Genomic DNA, 26,455 nt, shown 5'->3' on the forward strand with positions numbered 1-26,455 from the left:
ACTATTGCCAAGTTCTCTAAAGTTTTGGCCTCATAATACTTGAAGTTATTAAACAAAACCACCCTTTTGCGCTTTTTTTCTTATGCTTCCATATTCCGTAACATCACCTTGTTTTCACCTCTTACCCTTAATAAGGCACCAATCCAAATGACACAGAATGGTGGGCTGCAGAAAAGAGCCCACATTTGAGATAAGCACGTCTCTTAATTCATATCACATTAGACGCAGTGATGGTGAAACAGAAAGAGAATGAAACAACTGAAATGATAAAGAGGGGAATGAGGCCGGCCAAGAGAGAGAAGTTGTCCTCCAAGGCTCCAACAGACTTTAATCTTTCTGTCCCGACGTTTTTCCCACCTCTAGATGGATACCTCATATTCCCGTGTATCCTGTAAGAATAAAAATAACAAATACAATCAATTGGGCATGTAAAAATATATATAGAGAAAAAACTTCAAAAATGTACGACTACTGGTACATAGAATTTTATTGCTTGTATGAAGATTGTAGACAATTGTTTACAATATAAACTATGGAACTATGCAACTCTTAGATAAATCTTTTTATATCTGGAATGTTGCAATACCAACCCTTGACAGCCCATACATCCAAACGGAAAAGTCCTTCCTGGAAATAAAACGTCTGGGTTTCCGACTTTCCGAGGCTATATATGTATTAAACGATGTTAAACTCACCAACATTGCAGCTGTAAGGAAAGCTTGGATTATCCTCTTTGTATCTGCCAAGTTTATGTTTAATAAAAATCCACCATACAGTATACATGTTATTAGCTACTTTCTGTCAATAAATTCTGTGCAGGTGTGCAAGTGTTGGAGTTTGGAAGCGCTCCTTGGAAATCACTCAACGGTCCAGCTTACCACCTGTTTCGAAATTGCACATAATGCAGGAGGCAGCCGTTGGTTCATGAAAACGAGCGCTTCCAAGCTCCAACACTCCAATAATCCCCTACAGCTGCATTTATTGACAGAAAGTAGCTCTGTCAATAAATGGTGGAATTTTATGAAACAAAAACTTGGCAGATACAAAGTGGATAATCCAAGCTTTCCGTACAGCTGCAATGTAATTATATTGGTAAGTTTAACATTGTTTAATCAGATCAGACTTTTCAGACAGTATGGGCTGTCAAGGGTTGGTATTGCAACTCTAGATTCCAGATATTAAATACAGGATATATCTAAGAGTTGGTGCAGCTAAACAAAGAACAACATTGTGTATCTTAGTAAAACCAGGATACAAAAAGACATCATCAAAGGCCGCCCCCATCTGGCAGCGTCAGGTTACAATAGTGTCGCAATGAGAAAAAAGTAGATCCACAATTAAGTGGCATTAAGCATTAACATTAGCATTAAGTATAAACTTTGCACTCACCCCTGCCTCATAAAGAGGATTGTTGAAATCCGACTCGACGGTAATTGGACTGTATGAGTGTGTATGAGAAAGAGACTTCCAGAATAGAGGCTTCCACTCTAGTCTACATATGCTGTGGGTTAGAGACAGAGATGGGAACGGATTTATGAAAATAACTGAGATTATGATAGCCTACATCACTGACGATTAACGTGTATTAATCGATTATAATTCAGTTGAATTGGAACTCCCCATTGGAACACACTGCCTTTCTCCATTGTATAATGAGACTATATTAATTATCATTAATTTGTGTTGTTATTATGCATGTTGTTGAATCTTGTTGCTAATCCATGTTATCAAAGAAATACTACATAAGAGGCCATAACTCCAGGCTGTGTGATTGCTTTGGTAAAACGGTTACCAAATATGGCAATAGGAAAATGATAGCATATCCCTGCAATTAAAACAGTTTTTAATAACAATTTCATTACAAGAATAATGACAACAAGAAAGTAGTCCCTGACTGCCTGCACAAACAAGATGGTTATTTTTAAGATTAAATATAATTTGACACGTTTGCCAGGATCATATTTGAGCAGCTGTGACTGTCATACTCTGCTGTTTCTGATACTGGTACATAAATCTCATAACATTTAATTGACCCACAACTTTGATACCGTTTGAAGATTTAAAACTACACCACCAGCAGATCATCATCAAAGGCTAAGCAATTGATGAACCATCTGTTTACTCAACATTGTTTGCTTCATTTTGTTCTTGTTTTCAAGTTCATCAATAATCAATCTAATTTCTGAGCAGCTCTGCATGTGTTTTATTTTCTGCCAGAGACATGCATTGATCTATTGATCCACTCCTCCATAGTTAAAGCCTATTCATACACCAATTCTAGTTGATAAGGTGACCACCAGGTGGTTAGTAAAATAATATTGTTTGGGTGAACGGTGAAACCACCATGGCGTGACATCATGTTGTAGTTTTAGGTGGTCACCGTACCTCCTAAAACTGAAGTATGAATAGTCCTTTAAAAACCTATATGAAGGTCAAACTTCACCTAAAATGTTGACATTTTATTCACCTTGACCTACAGTTTGTAACAGTGTTTTCTAGCCGCAGAATGACATGGGACATACTCTCACCTTATGGATGACACTTACTTTGTATAATACATGTAAATTCCTCCAATCAATAGGATGACCAGGATTATGGGCAGAATTATTGCCAAGGCAATGTTCTCACTCAGTATCTGATGGGAAGGCTCGAATGACTGGGAAACTGAAAAAGGGCCCAAACAAATATACATTGATCCCAATGATAGTGGAACTATTTACATTCTGGAAATTGGTATAAAATCTCTGCCAATCAACATTTTGTGTTGAGATTATTATTAACGTTTGAATAATTCTTCATAATAATAATTCTTCATAATGATTCAAGAAGTTCCCTGTGACTAAGAAATGCAATCCACAAATCATCAAGGTTTTAAATAAAATATAGTTTGGTTTGCACATATCTTGACATGAGATTATTATAAGGAATTGCTTAATTCAAAACATTTCTTGGATATGAAATAAATCAATCAAATACCTTCTAATTTGTGATCATCCAATAGCTCCTCATATGCCACTGTGTGAGGAGAGAAGGTGATTAGAGTTTCTCAAATACATAGATAGAGACCATGGTGTTGTCTACTGGCTCTTTCTTTCTTTTTTTAAATATGTTTGGGGCTTTTTATTGATGGTTGTACAGTAGGTAGACAGGAAACAGGGAGAGAGATGGGGGTGGGGACACAGCAAAGTCTGTCAGGATCGGGACTCGAACGCGCGACACATTGTAATGCTGGATTACCAGCCAAGGTGCCTGGACCGCTAAGCCGGCCCAGGCCTCTACTGGCTCTTTCTGACTACAGACTACAAGTTCTGTGATGTGTGGACTGGTACATCATTTAAAAAAAAATGAAAATAGCTGTCAAGCTCGTACATCTGTAAAGCTCGTAGCTATTTTTGAACAAGTTCTGAGATCTACAGTAGGTCCCAGAATACAGAACTATTAACCCTATTGAGCAGGGCCCAAATTAAGTTCTGAGACAGAGCCATCACTTATGGAAACAAATCCAGAAGCTGTGAAATACGTTTCATGGCACAGCGTGGTTTGCTCGTTTCTTGAAGAGGAAAAGGGCCATATGAATAACCTGGAAGCCAGGTGGAAGTCTGGAAGCCTTGCAAAACATAGCCTATACCCTTTCTGGTATGTATACTATCAGTACATTTATCTTGTTGGAAACAAAGTTGCTCATAACTTGGCACTTGAGAATCATTCCTCTCAAACCAAGTGTAATTGATTTCATAAATGTAAATGACATCTCTTAATTTCCAGAGGAAGTTGAAATTGGGATAAGTTGCATGTCATTTCACCTGTTCTTTCGCCCCAGAATGCAAACATAAACCCCAAAGGTGCCCAAAAGTTATACACATGTATAAATTTGGTTCATTTGGTTACATGCGTACACTCTCCGAGTCAAATGGACACTGAGTACTTCACTGTGTGGGACAGTAAGACAGGTTTTACCTTTACAAAATGGTGGTGGGCTGTTCCACTGAGATGGGTGACCTGGGACACAGTTGATAATGACCTCCCCGATGAGTTCATAGCCCTCATAACAGAAGAAACGCAGCGTCTCTCCTGCTTGGTAGCTGTGCTTGTATAAGGTCTGGTAACCGTTGTCAGGAACACCAGGGTTTGGGCATGGGTCATACTTTACTGTTTAGTGCACACACAAAAAACAACAATACTGGTTGGTTGGAGCCTTGGAGCTATAACGAAAGACCTGTAGACATAGGATGCTCTCAGGACTTCAGTATTATCTACAATTTCATCTAAAATTATATATTTATGGGCAAAAATGTAACATTGGTTTGTCTGGAAAAGCTAGAATAGTTTCCATAGCCTGGAGAGACCACAACCGTGTATTTGGCTAGTTGGAGGATTGAGGCTACTACAAATGTTATGCATTTCCTGAAAATATTATGAAAATCATTTCACATGAATTTTGCCCTTATGCTTCGAAAGATGATAGAAATAGATAGATAGTTTAATGATGGTCCTATGGCTATCAGTCCCCCTTCTCCAAAAACAAACAAAAAACCCACACACGCAGAGCAAGATAAACAGTGTCGACTGCACTGCACATGTACACAAGTGACCAGTAGGTTTGTTAAGTTCAAACCTCCAGAGACCATGTGCACCGTAAATTCCTCCCTCTTAATTTAAAGGTAAAGTTTGAATCTAAATCATATTGTACTAATGTAACGAGATCATAAAGTGTACTGTATGTATAGGGTGGGTTAATTGATTAATTGCTATTTGAACTATTTTAAAAGGTTTTTTTAAATAGTAAAAAATGGCAAATAAGTTTAGGGATAAGGTTTAAGGGGGTTAGTTAGTTAGTTAGTTAGTTAAAAAAGTTATAAAAACATGTATAAATTAACATTGAGGATTTAGCTGTGTGTGTATAATGCGTGAATCAGAAGGTAAGGGATGGACTCACAGACACACTTTGGGCTGCGGTCACTCCATTTTGGGGTGCCAGTGTCCCGTCCATGGCAGGAGATTTGGCTGGGTCCTTCCAGTTGATAACCTTGGTTGCAAGAGAAGCGGACCACTGTTCCCACAGCGAAACCCACTTCAGGTCGCACTGAGCGTGCTCCGTTCACCACCTCTCCTGGATCAGGACACTGCTGAACTAAAGAGGGACGGAGTTGCAGAAAGACTGAAATCATAATGTTTAATTCAGATGATTCCATAAAGTTACTCTGATTCCCAGAAGAGAAAGATACTTGGATAATAATGTAATAGCAATAATATTGTTATTAAATATAATTATTTGAGTAAGCAAGCAAGCAAAAAGAAGAAGAAATGAATGCATAGCATTTTTGCTTTTAGTACAAGATATCTGGTGTACAGAGCAAAAATAGAAATGCTTCACTTCTATAAACTATCTAATGTGTGTCAGTTCTTGTAATGACATCATTGTTGTTTGGTCTGAGGACACAGATCTTTTAAAAAGCAGACTGTTTATTAAGGGAGAGAATTGAATTTTTTTTCATATCCTTTGGGGACTTTCCTGTCGTATTACCTTTTTGTAAAGAAATACTGAAGAAACTGGAAGAATGGTTGGGACAAAGCTTACCGGAATCTCCAGTTTTGTCTCCTGGGTGATAGCATACTTTGGCCACAAGGAGTCAGCAAAGGACAACATGCACTAATAACTGCAGGTTTAATCACTGCAGAGACTGATATTGAGAAATTTGAAGAGCTCATGCACACCAGACTAGACTCAACTTATGACTGAGACTGCATCTTACGAATATCTGATCGCCAGGAAGAAGTTTATTAAATACTTTAATGACAAAAATAAATAAATTGACATAACATAAAAAGTAGAGTGTAATACCAAAATGTTCTTACCTTTGACACAAGTAGGTGGACTGTTGCTCCAGGAAAGGTCCCATTGGCAAGTAATGATGTCAGAGCCACTGATGTCATATCCTGGTTGGCACTGATACGTCAACACACTGCCTCTCACGGGAGAGGTGTGGGAGGAGCTAATCCAGCCATATTCAATTTGAGGGAGTGGGGGGCAGGTGTCATTTGGTTCCACCTCTGCGGAAGACACAACAGATGCATTTTAAAGACAGCAACTTGCCAAATGAACTAACTTGACTTCAAACAGTGCAGAGCAGGTATATGTCATCATTAACAATACATATGAGTTAATATTTATTTATAGTTTTTATTTATGTAATTATTCACAAATTATCAATGTTTTCATACAATTATCTTAAACTCTCAGGCTCCATGTTCTGCCTGGCGTCACACAAAAGTAGCAGATCCACAAGCTCGTTTTGAGCTTATAGATCTGCTACCTTTGCTATTTATTTATTTATTTAATCCTGAAAAGTAACTGTTTTGGATATGGTTTCCACTTTCCACCCCCAAAGTGACGACATATTGCATTGGTTGAGTGCCCGTTGTCTTTGCGTGAAGATGAATGCTGAAGATTGTGGAAGGGAAAGAATAATACGCATTTATTTCAGTTAGTAAGTAGTAACCTACAAAATACTTCTCATCCTGTCCTGTAAGAATGTTGTGACCCCATTGCGTCCTTCTTTATCTATGCTCAATGGACAGCAACAGTCATCAGTACTAGGAAAACTCTGTACACATTGTGCTAGAGATATTACAAAACTATGTGTTCATTGTAATTCCATGCCGTCTGTCTTGAAAGCAATAAGGGCTATGGAAGGAACAATTTGTAAATGGAACAAGGAACGGACTCTTTTAAATTCACCTACTTACCACGATAGTGAATAAGGAATCCCTGGCTTAGGATGAAAGTGGAATCATCTGGATCACTTTGAAACTGAATGGTGACCTCTGATCCCCCAGACACCACCTGGAAGCGCCCTCTGGACCCCAGGTACTGGCCAATCACGTGAGACATATAATCATGTCCATCAAAAATAGTCAGCACATCGTTGTGCTGGATATTCAGACTTGAGGAGGGAAAGGGAACAATAACAAAGAGAGAGAGGTTGTACTTCAATTAGATAATCAATGGAGAGAAACAAGATACAAAGTAGATAATATAATACAGTACTATGATCTATAATTATTTTTCATTTTACCAGAATAGGAATGCTATAGGGTTCATGTGTTTAGTTAATACTCACATCCGTACGTCCAGTTCAATGCGCTTCTCCTCCATAACGTGGATGTGCCATACACAATCCTGGCCCTTGGAATAGCTCTGGGGCCAGTCCGGAGACAGGACAGTGCCAAGCGGCTCGGTCAACTCCCCACCACACAGAGCTTAGACAGAGGGAAGGCACAAATAGGCGTAAGGAGATTTCTAGATATATTTTGAAATATTTTGAAAATGGAAATGATTCTGTATAGCTTGGATACGATACATAAAGATGGCATGGTTTCCATGTGGCTCTCACTTCATTTAGCCAAAGTTTCACCCCAATCAACCTTGCATGAAATGTAAGTTTTAAGTTTTTGGCCAACTGGCATCATGCATAAGAAATATGGTGGTGATTTGTCCAGTGGTTTGCAGGATTAGCTCCAGATACACACTTTCTGGGCTAGCCTATTTTATACCACAGCCGGGTATAGTTTGTCCAGGGGGTATATTTTGGGCTGTGACACGATAATTAGAAGCATGGGTCTACCATGCAGAAAGCCAACATCTTGGAAACATTAGGCTTTTGGTCATCAGGCAGAGGCTCTGAGCCACTCTGTTAAATACCCCCCCCCACTACCTGGAAACCCCATCCAGGTCAAGGCACTAATGGGAGGACGGCACGGCAACGTCACTCTGACTCAGACATAACCATAAACAAACTAATACGCCCATATATATAGGATGCGGAGAACAAAAGGGACACATGTCGGGTACAACAGGACCTGACAAAGCCCCTGACACTATGTGACTCTGACATATTGGTGGGATGGAACGGCTGTGCAATGTAGGTTTGAGGTAGCCTGGCTAATAAGCCAGACTAATATCCCACAACACTGTCGATTTCTTTTGCCAACGGCTGATTCGGTCTGGCTTATTAGCCAGGCTAGGTTTGAGGGCCGTGAAGCAGCATGAAACTCTAATACAGCTAAAGTTCAGATGGCATCATCCCTGCACTGACAAACTATGCTTGGTTTAGTAATCTTTTTGGCTCTAGCTAAAGGCTGTAATTCTTCCATTTCCCATATACTCTGTACACAGCTGTCTAGTGCCTCAGTAAAATATCTTCGAACAACTGGACACTGTGGCAAATGTATCATGTTATCAAGATCAAATCTAAAAACGACATGCTGTAAATGTGTAGTCATGTGTAGTCAATAATCATGTATATTGTTCATTAGAAAAATAAGAAATATGTGTGTGTGTATATTTATATTTATAACATTTTGAAAAGAGGAATTTATGAAACTTTTTAGTTTTAGTTTTTATGTTGTTAATGTTTACAGACCTTCCACCCACAGTGATTTGTCTAGGTGTAGAGAACCATACCTCTGCACACAGGCTCACTCTCATTCCAGTGTGGGTCACTGGGGTCGACACACTCGATGGTCCCTGAGCCCTGCTCCATGACGAAGCCCGCAGAGCACGAGAAGGTGACAGTGGTGCCCAGCTGGTACGTGATGTCACTGCTGCTGAAATTACCGTGGGGCATGTAGGGCTCCCAGCAATGTTCAGCATCAAACGCTGAGAGAGAGAGAGAGAGAGAGAGAGAGAGAGAGAGAGGGAGAGAGAGAGAGACAGACAGACAGACAGACAGACAGACAGACAGACAGACAGACAGACAGACAGACAGACAGACAGACAGACAGACAGACAGACAGACAGACAGACAGACAGAGAGGTTACAAGATATTCAACGCAGTGTATATGTGTGTGTGTGTGTGTGCGTGCATGCGTGCGTGCGTGTTCTTCTAAAGCCTATCCAGTGAGCACAGTGGGAAGTAAGTTCCATTGTACACTATACCTCCAGCCTGCGCTTGCTGTCCATGGGCATCATAACTAACCTAATTTACCGTCCTTAATTAACACAATAAGGCTTGTCTGTGCCCGTGCACATCACAACTAACCTAATTTAGCTTCCTTAATTAACACAATGAAAAGACAGCTTTTAATTTGTGACTGGAAGGCTGTCTTTACAGCAGCCGACGTCACTTTGGCTGTCATCCACTAAAAGATGAGCTGGGATTTAAACTCCTGCAATGGGAGCAGGGTACCAGCTCAGTAGCCTTGTGGTTAGAGTGTCCGCCAGGACGTCAGAGGTTGACCCCCAGCCAGAACCATAGAGTATAAAGAAGGATAGAGACTGAACTGGCGCGAAGCTCACCCCCCCCCCCCCCCCCCACCGTTATTCATGTCAGTGGAAGTTGCACAATACTTCCGCATTTGCCAACCAAATTGGTTGGCAAATGCGGAAGTGCAACCGAGCGCTCAATGTTAAAGCCCTGCTGCACGGGGTTTCCTCGTCATTAGCCTCGGTACCAGGCTTTCATTTTTGTTGGTGCAAAAATGGAAAGCCTGGAGGAACGCATTGGCCGCTCTGGTCTAAAAGTGGGAGTCAACCCCTCCGGGCGGGCGTCGCTCCAAATGATGTGACGTAGCGCTGCACTAGGGGGGAGAGGAGGGGCCGGGGGTGACGGACAGATCGATGAGATCCAATCAGGGCGTGCGCAAATCTCAGCCGCAACCCGCCCCTCTAGACCAGAAACCTAACACGTTAGCTCAGGCTACCTCGTCATGAATCCACGGGTCCGCCTGCAGTCCTTCCTCTTACCACTAGGGCCCAGTGCCCAGAGCGCCTCACTGACCCCTTGGCCAGATCATACCAAATAAAAGACTATAATGACTCCCTGTTTGGCACTCAAGCATCAAGAATTGGACTAGGGGTAAGTCCACGTGACAAATTGTGACATACTCGTGTCATGTCCAGGGGGTGTACAGTGTACTGTACTTCTACATCAAACGGCCTCATGCTACAGAAACAGGAGATAGACTACCTACTGGCTTGGCAAGGCTTAATGGGAGGAGAGTGGTGATTAGAATGAGAGATAAAACAATAACGCATTGGAGTAATTTGAAAGGCCAGCTGCTGCAGCACAGCTAGCTCTACAGCAGCTCAACTCGATTATCAATACCTCAATCTTATCAGGTGCTGGTTGGTTTGAGATTTAATGAAATTATACAGAGATCTTAATCTTTAGTCTGCTATGTGATCTGCTCAGGTAAATAGATTATATTATATAATGTGAGATCATTTTTGACTTGTGTGTCTGATGTGGAATGTTCTGAGAATGGTGAGTAGTAGTAGTTTCAAAAAGTGTGTTTGTTATTTAGTGTGTTATTTAGATAGATTATTAATATTATTATGTTTTATCTCTGAGGTCCCAATCTACACTGTAAATTCCTCACTGTTTATTTAACTCTGAGAGTTAAATGGACCCTGCAGACAGTGGCATGGGGTATGGTCAGTCAGTGAGATTATATGTAAGTGGGTCTCGGCATGTAATGATATATCGTATATCGATACACACTGGTGGCAATTTAAATCGATTTAATAAAAACATGTATCCTTGGGATTGTGGGTGGGGGGTGGGTGGGATAGGGGATTGAGTTTTATTTTTATTTTCATATTTGATATGTCTACTCTGTTTAATACTTGCCCCTGGGTTTGTCACAAAAACCTTAATAAAGATATTTTTAAAAGAAAATAATAAAAACATGGGATAGGGGATTGAGTTTTATTTTTATTTTCATATTTGATATGTCTACTCTGTTTAATACTTGCCCCTGGGTTTGTCACAAAAACCTTAATAAAGATATTTTGAAAAGAAAAGAATAAAAACATGCATACATATGTTGAAAAATACATATATTAAAAAACAAGAGAAATGATTTAAAAAAAAGTTTCCTGTCATTTGCTACAGTATTGAAAATGTTGACAAGAGCATGCTACTGAAGTTACAGGGAGTATTCACTCGATCAGGTAGAAGAACTGTTCCCGTACCCCAAACCTCTCTTATTTATATCCTTTTTCTGAGTGTCATCTTGATATTTTGGCAAACTGACCCCTTGTTTTTAGCTGTTCTGCTGAATATTGCTCAAAGATGTTATTTTCCATGTCTCCATTTCTCTCACATCGTAGAAATAAAATTAAATAAAACATTTTTCAGGTAATTTCAGGTAAATCAATTTGTGTTAGAAAAATCGTAGACATGAACCTAATAACGTGATTGGAATCGTATTGTGAGTTGAGTGAATCATTACATACCTATAGGACTCTCAGCTTACCTTCATAGCGCAGAGCCAGCAGCAACGGAATGGCGGAGGAATCGGCAGTGAGCTCCAGGTAGAGCATTGGACCCTCACTCACCAGGCCACGTTCAGGGACGTCATCCAGGTCTGAGTCAAACAGCAGTGGAGCCATTGAGCCGTTTCCACTGCGTACAATTAACCTATAGAGAACAATATATAAGATGCTATGGGAGCAGTTCCTGCCCTATACACGAGAGAGAGTGCATGCATCATGTCGGGTGCATGCATGTTGATTACATACAACGGAATGTGTGTTTAGGACAGTGGTTCTCAAAGTGAGGTCAGGGGACCCCCAGGGGTCTTTGAGGGGGTTCCAGGAGGTCCCCAGCTAATACAGCATCAAATTCAGTACTTCAACACGATGTCCATCAGCTATTTGGGCACACACTACGCAAGCCAGTGTCAAATACGACCAGACAGGCTCTGACATGGAACCCTCAGGGGAAGAGAAACGGAGGCCTGCCCAAAAACACCTGGCGGAGGGATCTCCAGGCAGACACCAAGAGGCTGGGATGCATTAAAGTAATGGTAAACTAAAAAAGTAGTGTTTAAACTATTGATGGCAGTGTTTCTCAGTGTGTTGAGTTTGCAAAGAGTACAGTACAGTACTCTACAGTATAGCCAAAGAATACAAGCTTTTTAAAATCTGCAATTCTGGAGATTGAATGAGTTGGAGTTTTTCCAGTAGTTTAAACATTACATTCCTGTTTACACAAACCCCACCTTACAATGAGCAGCTCAGCTAAAATAGCCGATCTTCATGCTCTCAATTTGTTGCATGTTGTGAACTGGCTATTTCTGATGTGTGACACCAGCATGCAACCAAGTGAGTACAAATCAGGCATTAGGATTAGCTAATAAGAAGACTGTGATCATACTTATCGTCATCTTCGTCCAGTGCAACCCTTTCAAAGTGGAGATGAAGTTTGTGCCCCTCTTTGGCTTCAATAAACCAATGGCAACTCAGGTTATTTCCATTACTGTGGTTGCTGACAGAGGAAGGTGGTGGCGAAAGTACCCGACCCACTGTTGCATTACGAATCCACCCTCCACAAGATACAGCTAGAAAAACACGGATTTGTTATTTGCCCATATAATTCCTGGCATGCAGAAACCAAAAATAAAAAAGTAAAGCTAGAACATATTTATTTACATTAAATGTCTGTCTGACTGTCCAACCACAAAACAAAAACAAATGATGAATTTAGAAACTCACCAACACAATGTGGCTCAGGTGTACTCCAGTGGGGTTGTGTAGCGTTGATGCAGGTAGCCACCTCATGGCCCCGAACCTGGAACCCCGGATCACAGTGGAAATGGGCCTGACCTCCAGGATGTATGTCCGTCACGGTCACACCGCCACCCTCAGGGGACAGAGGGAACGAGCAGGATAGCAGAAAGGCTGTTGAGGATTTTCAGAGATAGGAAGGAATTTCAGCAAAAGTATGAAAGCAAGGCACTATGGAGCTCATTTCAAAGTCCAGATGAAATGGCATCTTCAAAGTACCCAATTAACGTATTTCAGAGTAAATGGTAAATGGTGCATTTATATAGCGCCTTTATCCAAGGCGCTTTACAGAGATTGTGCATTACATTCACCCATTCACACACACATTCATACACCGATGGCAGCGGAAACCATGCAAGGCACCAACTAGCACATCGGGAGCAATTAGGGGTTCAGTGGCTACGTTTACATGAAGGGTGATCATTCCGAATAAATACTTCAGAATAAAATACATCCGATGTAATGTTTTTTGCCACGAGTTTACATGGGAAATGGTCATTCCGAATGAGTGTTTATATGGAGAAGTGATAGAAGACATGATACATGTTAATTCACGTGAAACTACGCCATCTGTTGGACACATAAAATATAGGCAGTTCATTCATTGTGACTTTCAGACGAAAGACGACACTTTGAAATCCCATCATTTCATTCCGCAGTAGTTTTGAGGCTGCTGCTTGGATAAGGACGGACATACTATGTTTACCGTCTTTTTTTCCCCACCTGCTGCGGCTCCCCTTCTCCGCTGGGAAGGTGATCATCTCGTTTTTATGTGTAGCCTACTTTATTATCTACAGCACGGCCAGGGCACGCAACACACTGATTATTATTGTATCGGGTCGCTCGTTATTTTTGAGAGAGAGAGAGAGAGAGAGAGAGAGAGAGAGAGAGAGAGTGAGAGAGAGACCGTTGAACACACACACACACACACACACACACACACACACACACACACACACACACACACACACACACACACACACAAAATGCACGAAATAACGCGCTCTATGTGCAAACTCCTCAGCGCGCCTTGGATATGAGGCTTATGAGCGCCTTGGAGTTGGAGCGCAATGGAAATGAGCATGCTCAGAAAGACCAGAATTAATTTACATCCGAAGCAGTGTATACATGTATGAGTCCAATTTTCTTTCAATCGCATTGAACATCGGAGTAATCCGGCCAGTGACATCGGAATGGTTTTTAGATCGCATCGAGCGTTTTCATTCGGATGTAAGTTTTTGTAGGTGTTTACATAACAACGTTTAATACGATTTAACTTCTATTCGGAATGAAAAGGGGATTTAACTGCTCATGTAAACGTAGCCATTGTCTTGCTCAAGGACACTTCGATAGTAACTCTGGGGGAGCCCAGGTTCGAACTGGCAACCTTACGGTTACCATCCAGGCACTCTACCCCTGAGCCACCGCTGCCCCGTAAAACATAGACATAACATTGAGTTGAACATTGAAAAGTCATAACAGTCATAATAACAAACAGGGATAATTACAGTTGAATATTGGTTTATGGATGTCAATATATTATTGGTCGCAATTGGTTGGCTCAAGCCTACATAATAAGAACACATTATATTGTGTTTTTCAGGCAGAAAACATGATTGAATTTTGACATTACAAAGAAGGGGTGCCTGCATGGTGGCCCAGCAAGTTAGTGCATTAACACAAGTTTAAATCCAACTCCCAGCATGCACATACCCCTCTCTGTCATCTATAAATATGAATATTCTCCTGGCTTTGAAAGGTAGACTTCAGAATGTAAACTGAGCTAACCTTAACCAGAAATATTTTAAGCAAAAGATGTAGGATGGCTTTCAGTGTGTGTGAGGTTTGGCATTTGGCTCTATTCCTCTCACACACAAAATGTTTTATGAGTCACAAGAGAGTTGTGCAGCCGAACCAGTGCTGTTACAGTAAGTGCACATTGTTGTATGTTTGGTTATGCCAGATTTCCTTTTTAACACCATTTCTCTGGAGTATGCCAGAGTACTCTCATAAGTCATAATGTGCACGGGCACCTCACTGACCAATCAAGCAAGGCACTTTACAACAAACTACAATTACTGGCATTTGGATAGTTGACATAGGCCTACAGCAAATTTTGCCTGATAAACTAATACTTAATCCTGACAGACAAAACTCTTGAAAACTATGTTGCATACATACAGTAGGCTAAGTGATAGTGGCAATTCATCCTGTGCATTATTAAAAGCAGATACACAGTGAAACTTTTGGTAAGTCCATGTATGTACTTAAGGCTATAGCCAGTATAGGCCTACTTAATGTTAGTCATGGGAGTGCATCTTGCATCATCTTTGTAGATGGAACCTTTGCTATGATTGACGACACTATTACTGTTGGTATGTATCCCCAAAATCGACCTTTGTTGTGTCCGATTATCCTCACAACACAATATTAGGATTCACATTCAATAGTGGTGAAGTTGTCTTAAATGGGTGCTGCAGGGTTGTTCAGTCAAAGTGGGGTCCAGGGACCCCCAGGGGACCTTGAGGGGGTTCCAAGGGTTCCCCTGTCATTCAGAGAGTGTACTGGCAAATTGACCCTTACAGATCTATTTGCTTCCATTTATACACTCTCAGAATCTGTGTCACTAATAATTATGTAAACTTATATAAATATGTACTTCTCCTTGAATGTTAAATAAACAATACAACAAATAATAATAATAATAATAATAATAATTATTATTATTATTATTATTATTATAATCCAATTCAAATGAACAATCAAGATTTCAAAATTAAAAAAGGAGTGCCTCTGACAGTATTGTTTTGTAAATCTGTATAACTCCTTGAATAAAGAAAAAAGTTGTGGCGGTCTGTGGTCTAATCTCTAATCTAATGCATACCAAACTGGCTGGTACTTTAGGCTGAGTTATGGAAAAGGCCACTTCATCCTCCAAAGTATTTACCTTGATAGTGGAGCCTGAACATGCCATGATTGGTCTGCCGAAGACTGCGATAGTGAATCTGCACCTGGTTGGTTGAACTGCGAATAACTTGGCCCTCTTTCATAAGCGTCTCGTTGGCTAATAGCTCGGGTCCCAAACCCCCATACCCAATAATGGTGAGAGACTCTTCCTTGGACAGGTTAACCTTCCTCACCTATACAGGCAAAAGGAAATATCAACTTGTCTGGTAAATCAAGGTTCAAGGTTCAAGGGTGTTACGCACAATCAATATGGCTCATAGCAGCGCTGTAGGCAGTGACATTCTTTATGCTTCCTCAACAGTGTCGACAACTAGAACAATGTCACACACACACACACACACACACACACACACACGCGCACACGCACATACACACACACACACACACACACACACACACACACACACACACACACACACACACACACACACACACACACACACACACACACACGTACTGTACATATCCATGTACATACAGACAGATAAACATACAGTCTCATTCAAATTGTTTTGCACTCGACAACTAATAAAAAAGTGTACATTTGTCATGCTGCCACAGTAGCAGAATCATTCACAGTAAAGTGTTCATAATTACCTGAATCTCCACTCCATATCCCGGATACACAGTGATGCTGTAGGTGCACTCCAGAGGGGAAAAAGATGATGAAGATGCAGGATCCGGCGACTCAACCATCTCCTCCATACCGGACAGGGTAGCGTTGCACTGCACTGTGGGGGAACAAAACGTAACATGTTCAGAACATGTGTATTCAACCCTGAGGCCGATTCTACAAATGTCTTCTAAATCCTGTCAGTTTTCTGAAAAACGTATGTTGCTATACAGTAGTACTAATAGCCTTGGTATCCAGGCTTTTATTGTCGTTCGCATTCGGCTCAAAAAGAAAAGCCTGCATGCGGAAACCCATTGGAAAATCTGCAGGCATATAGGAAGTAGGTAGCCTGGGCACCATTCCATTTCGGGTTTATGAACCGGTCAGGAGCGGATGATATCGCTACGTCATGTTGTAGTATTGTTTTGTAGTCATCAATCTTCCGGAATTTCCTTTTCCCTCAAACCGATTTTTCTCAATAAAAGCTACAGGCTACGAGAGCTTTTATTGTTATTTTTCCGGTTTGAGGGAAAAGGAAGTTCCGTTTGATTGTTCCTGCCTGATGACTACAAAACAATACTACAACATGACGTAGCGTCGCGATATCATCCGTTCCAGACCGGTTCACACGGCACTTGGAACAGAGACCAGGCTTTCCTCTGAGGTGGAAAGCCTGGTGAGTCGAGGTTAGGAAGTAGGAGTCAACTTAATTGTATTACGCTAACAAAAATCATTGCAGAGGCGCGTCGCTCTGGGGAGGAGGAGGGGGCGGGGCTCAGAATCTAGATTATTCATCTTCATGCTCCTCAAACCGGTCAGACTGACCACTCAACTAAACCTCCACCTTCCCATGGTGAAGGAGTTTAAGTATCTCAGGGTCTTGTTCACGAGTGAGGGGAGGATGGAGATGGAGATCAGCCGAAGAATCGGAGCAGGAGGGGCGGTATTGCAGTCGCTGTACCACACTGTTGAGACGAAAAGAGAGCTGAGCCAGAAGGCGTAGCTCTCTGTCTATCGAGCAATCTTCGTTATTTGGTCTTCTCATGGTCATGAAGTGTGGGTCATGATGACTCATGACCGAAAGAATAAGGTTGCAGATACAAGCGGCCAGAATGAGTTTTCTCAGACGGGTGGCTGGCATCTCCCTTGAGAAGTTCGGTCATCCATGAGAGACTCGGAGTAGGCCTGATGCTTTTCGCTTGGAAAGGAACATCTAGTAAGGATGCCTCCCGAACGGTCCTCGATCATGGAGGGATATCCAGAACCCCCAGATCCCCAAGAATGAAGTTACTAATGTCGTTCTATCTGGACAACTATCGCTCGAGCTGTTGCCCCTACGACCCAACTACGGATAAGTGGTTGAAGATGGATGCATACCAGAGCATGTGAGCGGAGCGGAGCGGACGATAATTCTGCTCTTCGCTCTCGACGGCTTTTGTTACGCTCGCTCCGCGCTCACGTTCATCTCCCCCTACGCCGCTCTACGCTCGCTCCGCGCTCACTTCAAAATCCACACGCTCCGCTCCTCGCTCCGCTCGCGCTCACATGCTCTGTTGTAGCCCATCGTCATGTGTCTAAATCCAAAAGAACAGATATGTAAGCTGTCGACACGCCATGAGCGGTGCATTGGTGATTTGTATGTCTACGTATTCTCATGGACAGTCCGTGAAGCAGATTACGCGTATGGGGCTGGGCTTGAGTCTGAGAGCAGGCCCGGCGCCAGGATGAAATGACTGAGAGGGCAATTGAGATTTTGAGGGGGCACAAAGGCAAAGAGGTTGATTTAAGGGTGCAAACATCCCCTTTACCCCCCCCTTTGCCTGCTTGAGAGGCAATGATTGATGTAAACTGCTAGCCAAGCTTGCACAGTGCCGTGCCGTGTGCACTGAGCGGCTCGGAGCGGCTCGGAGCGGAGGACAGTTCTCGCTCCGGAAGTCAATCTGACCCATTTAAAAACCCGCTCCGCGCTCACGTCAAACTCCCCTCGCTCCACTCCGCTCACATGCTCTGATGCATACTGTCTAGATTGGATGTATAAGTTACTTATAACCAGGAGCCGAAACAAACACAGATACAGTGTAAAAATACTATCTATCTATCTATCTATCTATCTATCTATCTATCTATCTATCTATCTATCTATCTATCTATCTATCTATCTATCTATCTATCTATCTATCTATCTATCTATCTATCTATCTATCTATCTATCTATCTATCTATCTATCTATCTACCACTGAAGTCTAGCTAGCTTGTCTAGAGATATATGTTGTTGGCAGTAAACTGAAAGACTCACATCAGCACTCTCAAAGTTGACAATAATTATTACATTATCTTAAGCAGCATATCTATATTGATTTACCTACAATCATGGAGCATTTGCTTTTTTCATTCACAACAAGTATTAAACAAAATCTAAAATGTTCTTTACAAGTAACTAGCATTATACCCAAACTTTTCAAAGTCAAATTTAAAAATGATTATTTCACGTCACCTTGTCTTTAACCATGTCCATGTTTGCTGGCGGTGGTGGGTTGAGAATGAAGAAAAGTAACAATGCTCCAGCACAAACCCTCAATATTAATCGAGCCAACTCTAATAAGCCACATCACTCTTCAGGGGTCATCAATATGCCCGTACAGGGACAAATGTATCCGTGGTAAAGACTTGGTCTTGTCCGTGGCAAATTATATATATATATATTTTACACACCATTATAATGTTCTTATTTTTATCATAAGACCCAATTACCGAATGTCAGACTCCAGGTTTTCTTCAGAATATGTATGACACTAATTTACATTTGTGTATTTTAACTAGGACTTCAGCAGATCCAATCCACCAAGGATCTTTTTCAGGTCTGTTCCTTTGTGGGTCAAAGCTTTCAAAACAAAGTCCTATTTGTAAACTGGACACAGTTTCTGCGATCCTCTACTTTTTCATGAATTTCTTTACACCTGTTTCCGAAGACTTCTGAGTGTGCAGAAGCAGCTTTAAAAAAAGAATATATTATATATATATATATATATATATATATATATATGAATAGACAGTCAACCAACACTGATTGCAAGTCAGGTCTCTTAGCAATTTTCAACATTGCGCATCTACCTGGCACATGCATGGTGGTTATAGTTGTTGTGGTGATCAGGGTGGTTGTCGTTTCCTCTTCCACAGGTGGCGAGGACATCGTGTTCCTGGACCGTGACTGGATGTCAGCAGGTGTGGAGCTCAGGGCGGTGGTGAGAACCCCAGGTGATATGGCGGTCGCTGTGGACCCAGTCTGTCCGACGTCGGGGACGGCCTGGGTCGGGTTGGTGGTAGTACCTGCAAGGTCACAACGATGTCTTGTCAGTGTCTCCTCCTACGATGATCGCCACCCACATCATACTGTATTGTTCATTTGTCATAGCCACAATTAACCGCTTGAATCCTAGCATACATAGTAATATAGGCAATCAATCATGGGGCGATAATAGGCGGACATTGGCCGAATCTAGCCGATCCACAAGCTCACAACGTTGCAAGGCGCTCTGATCTTGAACAGTATATCGGCTATTTTTGCCAAACAGATATGGTGTAGAAGAGGGATAAAAGGAGGGTAAAGCTGGGATAGACCCCTGGGGGCCCCCAGGCAACTAAGTATATAGGGCTTAGGTGGTTAACCATTTGAACCCAGCATCACTAGCCAAAAATAGCCGATCTGCAAGCTCACACATTTTGGTGAAGAGATTTAAGGGTGTAGACCAGTTGTTTTCAACCAGTGGTCCAGGGACCACCAGTGGTCCTTGGAGGTTCCAGGTGGTCCCCAGCCTAATGACGGAGAGCTTGTAACCAAATGGACCCTCATTAGATCTTTTTAGTAGTTCATTTTACAGTCTCAACAGTTAAATTATTGTTAAACATCTGCATTACTTAATTTACAAGAAGTCTACACAATTAGAGCATGTATAGTTATCTCTCATGTGGTATACCAACAACAATAATTATAGCATGGAATTGTGGACAAAATCTTATCCAACGATAAAATATTCTAAGTTTTGGGTCTAAGAGGCTATCTCATCAAATGGTGGTCTGTGGCTTAATTGCAGAATAAATAATGGTATGAAAAGGATTGAAAACCACTGATGTATAGACGAAAAAAGACGTTTAAGCATTATGTTACTTCAGCTATTGAAAAATAGCAGATCTACAAGCTCATAGCGCGGCACAGAGTTCCGTGCTATGAGCTTGTAGATCTGCTATTTTTGAAAAATCTTGAAAATGTGGCGCAAATCTTTGAATATATATTCTTTCACAGCGAACATTTTTAACTCAAATATTCTTTCTTCCTTGACATGAAACAGATTGAGAACCACTGACATAGAAACATAGGTTTTTCAGTAAACTCAGCTCTAAATGGGTTAAAGAGCTGCAGTGATGTACCTGTGTCTAAGGCAGTGTGTCTCAAGTATTCTTTACTCTGTAGGGCTCCACGGATCAAGTCTCCCAAGGGATAAGAGTCTGGGCCTGGTGTGGGCGGAGTGTCTGGGTCAGGCGTCACAAAGCTCACTCCTGAAATGGGTAAGACTAATGATTTGCTAATTACAAAAACATTTTTTTCCCCCTTCTTCTTCTTTTTTTTTAAAGTAAATAAATAACGAGATTGCTTACTAAACATGAGAGATGCGTTGATTTACAGGATCTGGGCAGAAAGCATTGAATGCATGCATTGAGGTCTAATCCAAGGATATAAAGACATTTTATTTTAAAGACCCCCAATTTGATTAGATTTTAATCTCTGGGACCTTTAAAACATTGTTTATTGTTACTTATACGCCATTTGGCCCGATATGGTCAGTATACTTTTAGACTGGTAAACACTCCTGGTCGCGGAATTCAATTTCATTTTCATTCGGTCATGCTGAAATCAAATTAAATGTGATTTCCGCAACCAGGGTGGTTTACCAGGCCAGTCATTTGGTCCAGAATTCCTTTATTGTCTATCTATATGCACTGTAGGTATAGAGATATAGGCTACAGGTGAAACCCTTACATGCACCCGCTCAAGAGAGGTCCTGGGACCACTATAGTCTAATCGCATGCACATAACTGGCATTAATAATAGTGGTCATCACTGTAGTCAACTAAAGGCCTGTTAGTCAATAGTGATGGTGGTACATCAAATGGGCATGCATGAAAGCATCTTCACATGCATGCTGTGGGCACAGCCAAACACACACACACACACACACACACACACACACACACACACACACACACACACACACACACACACACACACACACACACACACACAATGTTACCTGCAGCTAGGTGTAGCATGGTGACAGACAGCATCACAGCAGGAAGTGAGTACCCCATGGCTTTGGATGAGACTGAATGCCCTGCAAGATTCAAAGTGTGAAGAATGAATGATTGAGCAAAAGACTCTATTATCAGCTCAGTCAAAAGTACATTTATCTTGCTACAGGGTTAGCAGACAATGAAGTTGGCATGTGTTTGTCACAAAGGTCCCTGGGGAGAAAAAAAAAGAGATTCCTGGCGGTATTTCTTCCATAGTGATATAGGAGCACATTCTCTCGCTGCGCTCAGCCTTCTCAGGTAGCTTATTGGCATGGGCATAATGTTTACATCATGCAGGCCGCCGCCACACTGATCCTGATTGATTATTGCAAAATCATAGCCAGGCTAAATGATATAGCATATACTCAGTCAAAAGGAATATACATTGACCTGGTACAATGCATATTAAGTATATTGCAGTTTTAAAATGCAGTGTTACGACAGATCGAAAGAAACAAGTGGAAAAAGACACAAGCTCCCCCTTGCATTCTCTTCTGAAAATCTGCGATAACACGGGGATTACGCTATTCCAATATTCACCGACCACTAGGCTCCTATACAACCCCTCGCGTTATGCAGCAGAAACAATATTTTATAGCAAAGCCGTGTGCTATATACGCTTGCCCGTCGTTATTTAGGCGTTTCCTCGACGAAAATGCCAGCGTGGTGCATGTCAAATTCATGAGGTCTAAAAAAAATACGCGAGGCATCACACCCGGCCTTCAGAGGACGCGGAGTCAAGATAATGAAATTCCGCTAGAAGCGACATCAATCAACCGTGTCTACAGCGTCGTTAAGAGGCTGACCAGCAGTATAATAGCCCTTACCCCCGTGCCTTAATAACGAACAGTGCCTTGTTGTCCGTCTCCCTTCAATGTATCCAGCTGTTGCTTTAGGGGCCCGTGTGAGAGTGGCTGATGTCTGATCAGATGCCCGCGTATAGCTGCTTGTTACCGTGCGGTTGACGCATTCAGTTATGATGTGTGTGACTGTGTGTGTGTGTGTGTGTGTGTGTGTGTGTGTGTGTGTGTGTGTGTGTGAGGGCATTCGTGTTAAAGCCGGGGAGGCGCTGCGGGTGCTCCCCCTCGTGGCCGCGAGCAGCCACTGCACGGGCTAAACGGGCAGCGTCTCTCTCCTCCATCTCCATCACGGGAGGAGCTGTCCACCCTCCACGGTGCTGAAACAGCAGCGGTACACTGGAAGAGAGGAGGCGACCGGAGAGAAGGCGACGCTGTGTGCCCCGTTTTGGTAACTTATACTATGCTGCTAATAATTGATTTAAATGCATGCGCGTGCCATAGGCTAAATGCTTCATTTATGTGCTTGCGAGGGTGATGTCGCTTGCCAAAAAAAGGTGCTGATCTACAAGCTAGCAACGCGTCGCAGCGCGACGTTGTTAGCTTGTAGATCAGTCCCTTTTTGGCACGCGTCACCGTCGTACTACGGAGTATAGCCTACGTTTTTAGGCTTATAATGCGTGCTGAGTCCTTTTTTCCTGTATGGATGGCGGGTGCGATGGGTATATTTTGACGGGAACACGCCGGACGGAATGCGGACTTATATAACTCCAAAGCTGTATAGGCCCCGAGAACTGCAGGTACTGGCGCAGAGCAAAGATCAACACAAGAGCTCAGATAGTAGTGCTAAATCTGAGAGGAAGATATAAGAACTGAGTTGAGCTGCGGCCGTTTTATGAAACGCTATCCTCGTAGCTATTAAACCTGCACCACCATGCTGTATATGCATGTGCGCGTGTTTCCTCAGGGTGCTATACCTATAATTGACAGTGCATAAATCCCAAACACATGTGCTTATAATATAAGGGTCCTCCCCCGAAACGCACGCACGCGCGCGCACGACGATTAGATAACAGTTTAGACATGCAGAAATATAGTAGGCCTACAATAAGCGTAGCCTGCATGGCTAATAAGCCAGACACGAATCAGCCGTTGGCAAAAAAATTACCTGCCGGCGACAGTGTGATATTAGTCTGGTTTATTAGCCAGGCTATACAATAAGCCTGATTCCTGAGAAAACCACAACACAGGAGCGCACGCGCGCACGCACGCACACACACACACACACACACACACGCGCGCTCGCACACACACACACACACACACACACATACACACACACACACACACACACACACACACACACACACACACACACACACACACACTCGCACACACACTGACACACACACACCCAGACAATCTCTTTAATAATTAATTGGTATATTGTATAACAATATGACTTACTTATTTAATCCAAATCCATTTGTTATTTTTCTTTCCAAAAGTTTGTTGCATAACTGCCGAAAAGTATAGCAGAAACAGCAATATGACTAACACTTTCTATGAAGCCCCTGTAATGGATCAGATGGGAGTTCACGACCAAATTCAAATCAATTTGGGGGCTTGACTTGAAAAAGTTTAAGACCCACTGCAATATAAGGTATATAAATGTGCAGTGCAATATAAGGCAAAGCCATTCTGCAGAAAACACTTAGAAGCACGTATACATATCAAGCAGAAGCACTTACTACAGCAGGACAGTCTGCAGTACATAGAATGCATTATGGTGTGATTGTATGTCTAAGTGGTGCTTGGGTGCTTTAAGGAATGACACATTCCTGGATGTTTAGGCTAAATGGTAAATGGTGCATTTATATAGCGCCTTTATCCAAGGCGCTTTACAGAGATTGTGCATTACATTCACCCATTCACACACACATTCATACACCGATTGCAGCGGAAACCATGCAAGGCACCAACTAGCACATCTGGAGAAATTAGGGGTTCAGTGTCTTGCTCAAGGACACTTTGACAGTAACTCTGGGGGAGCCTGGGTTCGAACTGGCAACCTTATGGTTACCATCCAGGCACTCTACCCCTGAGCCACCGCCGCTCTGAAAGGTTTTGTTAGTTTTTGTTTTGCATACAGCCGATTTAATGATATTTCCCCACTACTTAAACGCCTGTGACTTATAATATTAATTATTATAATAAATTCTAAATTATTATAGTGTACTACAACCATAAGAATTCCTCTTTCATTCCGATAAGGAAGTTCAATGGCGATATGACAGTAACAATAATAAAACACAACATACGTGACAAAGAATGACATAAAATATATACTCTCCAGGTTACCGTAGTTTGTTTTTCTTCTTCTTTCATTGACTCCTTCCTCTCTCTAAACAAAGTTAAACAAACAACGTGTAAGTAATGAGCAACTCCAATTCTTATTTTGTTACAAGATAACAAACAACACCCACCTCATTCCAATATGGAAGTGCAAAGGAAGATGTGGGGGTGTGTCAGGACTTTTATACGGGGGACAGGAGGAGGCTCTGACCACGAATACAGTACAGTATATTATTACACATTTGTGAAATTATACGAACTGAACATAATTTACTATTGACACTTAACACTCTTAGTGCTCAGCAATAATTAAGTAATATTACTTTACCGTATAATTCAAATACCTTATAATGTGTCTTGATGAATTGTTATAAAGTGTGTTTATGAGTGCTCTCATATTCTATAATCATGTGTAAGTGTTGTAATCAGATAATAATGCATATATTATACTATGGGCAGCTGGGCTTCATAGAAAGCGTTACTGGCACTAGAGGTCCCCAAGACCAAGCACCATACCTGGGGACAGAGCTTTCTAAGACCAAGCACCATACCTGTAAGTGGGGACAGGGCTTTCTCTGAGAAAAAGCTGCTTAGAAAAATCTGAGCAATAATATTATCCATTCGGCTCTATTTTACATAGCCATTTGTTATCATAACATCTGCATCTCCGCTTCATTATTTCAGTGCTCCACAGCATCTGAATGATGCACTGGCTTGTGAACCCGCTCCCCTGGCCTCCATGCGCTGAGTTGGGCGTCCAACCACTGAACGGGCTTCTGTGGACACTGCTGCTCCTCTTTCTGTGGTATTGTTACCGGATGGGCTCAGACCTGCCTGCACCGGGCCGAACGCACGCTGGGAAGCACAAGTCGGGCTCCAGGCGTGCCATGTTGTCCCGCGCTGGGAGCTTTGTCGGGGCCGAGTGCAATGCGGGATCCAAGGTCCCCGGAAGTGATCAAGTCCCCTGCATCCCCATGGAAACAGGAGAGGATGAAGGGCGGGGCTACCTCACGCCAGTGCTGAGTCATGCCTTATTCCCAGCCCAGGCCTCTGTTGGAGGTAGGAAACTGTACACAGCACTTCAGGAGTACGCCAAGCGCTACAGTTGGGTGGGCATGGGCCGCATCCACAAGGGACTGCGTGAACAGGTAAGAACATTATCCATGAAACCATGCATGGGCTTGTGCACAGGCAAAATTTCCCAAAAGTAATCGTATAGCATTCTGTTGTGAAGAGGGCATGTAAAAATGTGACATAAGCATAACACATAATTCTCTGAATTGTGATCTAAATGGAACTGATTTTATGAAAGAATGTCATCATTGATAGCTTACTCACTCTAAACACATTTATGAATGCCATTATAGCTAGATATGTGGAAGAAGACGCAACCATAGATTTGACTGAAGACATTTTCAAGCTGTTTCATAGACGTCACTAACTTGTGATCGATCACACACATCAGGCTAGGTTGAACGATCTTTCTACAATCCAGAAGCCTCATCTATTCTTCCTCCCAGACGTCCCAAGCATTCCGTTCTTCCCCCGGGACGCCCATCGCCATGATATTGATGTCTTGGAGGCCAACTACCCTGTCATTAAGGCTGAGTTCCAGGCTGTTTACCAGAGAGGCGTTGACCCAAAATTTGGATGGACCTATATGGGACCAAAGGTATAGTGAGGATTATAAGTCTTGTCTTTGCCACAAATAGAGGCACATTTGTTTTGCAAGACAACAACACACACACACACACACACACATGCACGCACACGCACACACACACACACACACACACACACACAC

At 42.2% G+C, this 26,455-nt stretch overlaps 2 protein-coding genes across 2 annotated transcripts in view; one reads left to right on the forward strand and one right to left on the reverse strand.

The window, feature by feature from the left end:
* Positions 1-359: 359 nt before the first annotated feature.
* sez6l2 (seizure related 6 homolog (mouse)-like 2) lies at positions 360-21,517 on the reverse strand (the record flags this gene model as incomplete). Its single annotated transcript, XM_083779076.1, has 18 exons — positions 360-389; positions 1,390-1,501; positions 2,547-2,664; positions 2,977-3,015; positions 3,958-4,149; positions 4,937-5,131; positions 5,857-6,051; positions 6,748-6,944; positions 7,122-7,260; positions 8,465-8,659; positions 11,261-11,424; positions 12,163-12,346; positions 12,501-12,686; positions 15,520-15,712; positions 16,137-16,270; positions 19,265-19,480; positions 20,579-20,707; positions 21,460-21,517. 18 exons carry the CDS (start codon positions 21,515-21,517, stop codon positions 360-362), a joined length of 2,676 nt encoding a protein of 891 aa, XP_083635202.1.
* A 3,838-nt stretch (positions 21,518-25,355) lies between these two features.
* Positions 25,356-26,455, forward strand: part of asphd1 (aspartate beta-hydroxylase domain containing 1) — a gene marked incomplete at both ends in the record, with an annotated part of 4,316 nt that continues 3,216 nt past the window's right edge. Inside the window, 2 exons of the mRNA XM_083779849.1 lie at positions 25,356-25,799; positions 26,117-26,323. Coding sequence (XP_083635975.1) covers positions 25,356-25,799; positions 26,117-26,323 — 651 coding nt within the window. The remainder of the gene's footprint in view (positions 25,800-26,116; positions 26,324-26,455) is intronic.

This window comes from Protomyctophum parallelum (genome assembly GCF_964188405.1).
Source record: "Protomyctophum parallelum genome assembly, chromosome: 13".
Lineage (NCBI taxonomy): Eukaryota > Metazoa > Chordata > Actinopteri > Myctophiformes > Myctophidae > Protomyctophum > Protomyctophum parallelum.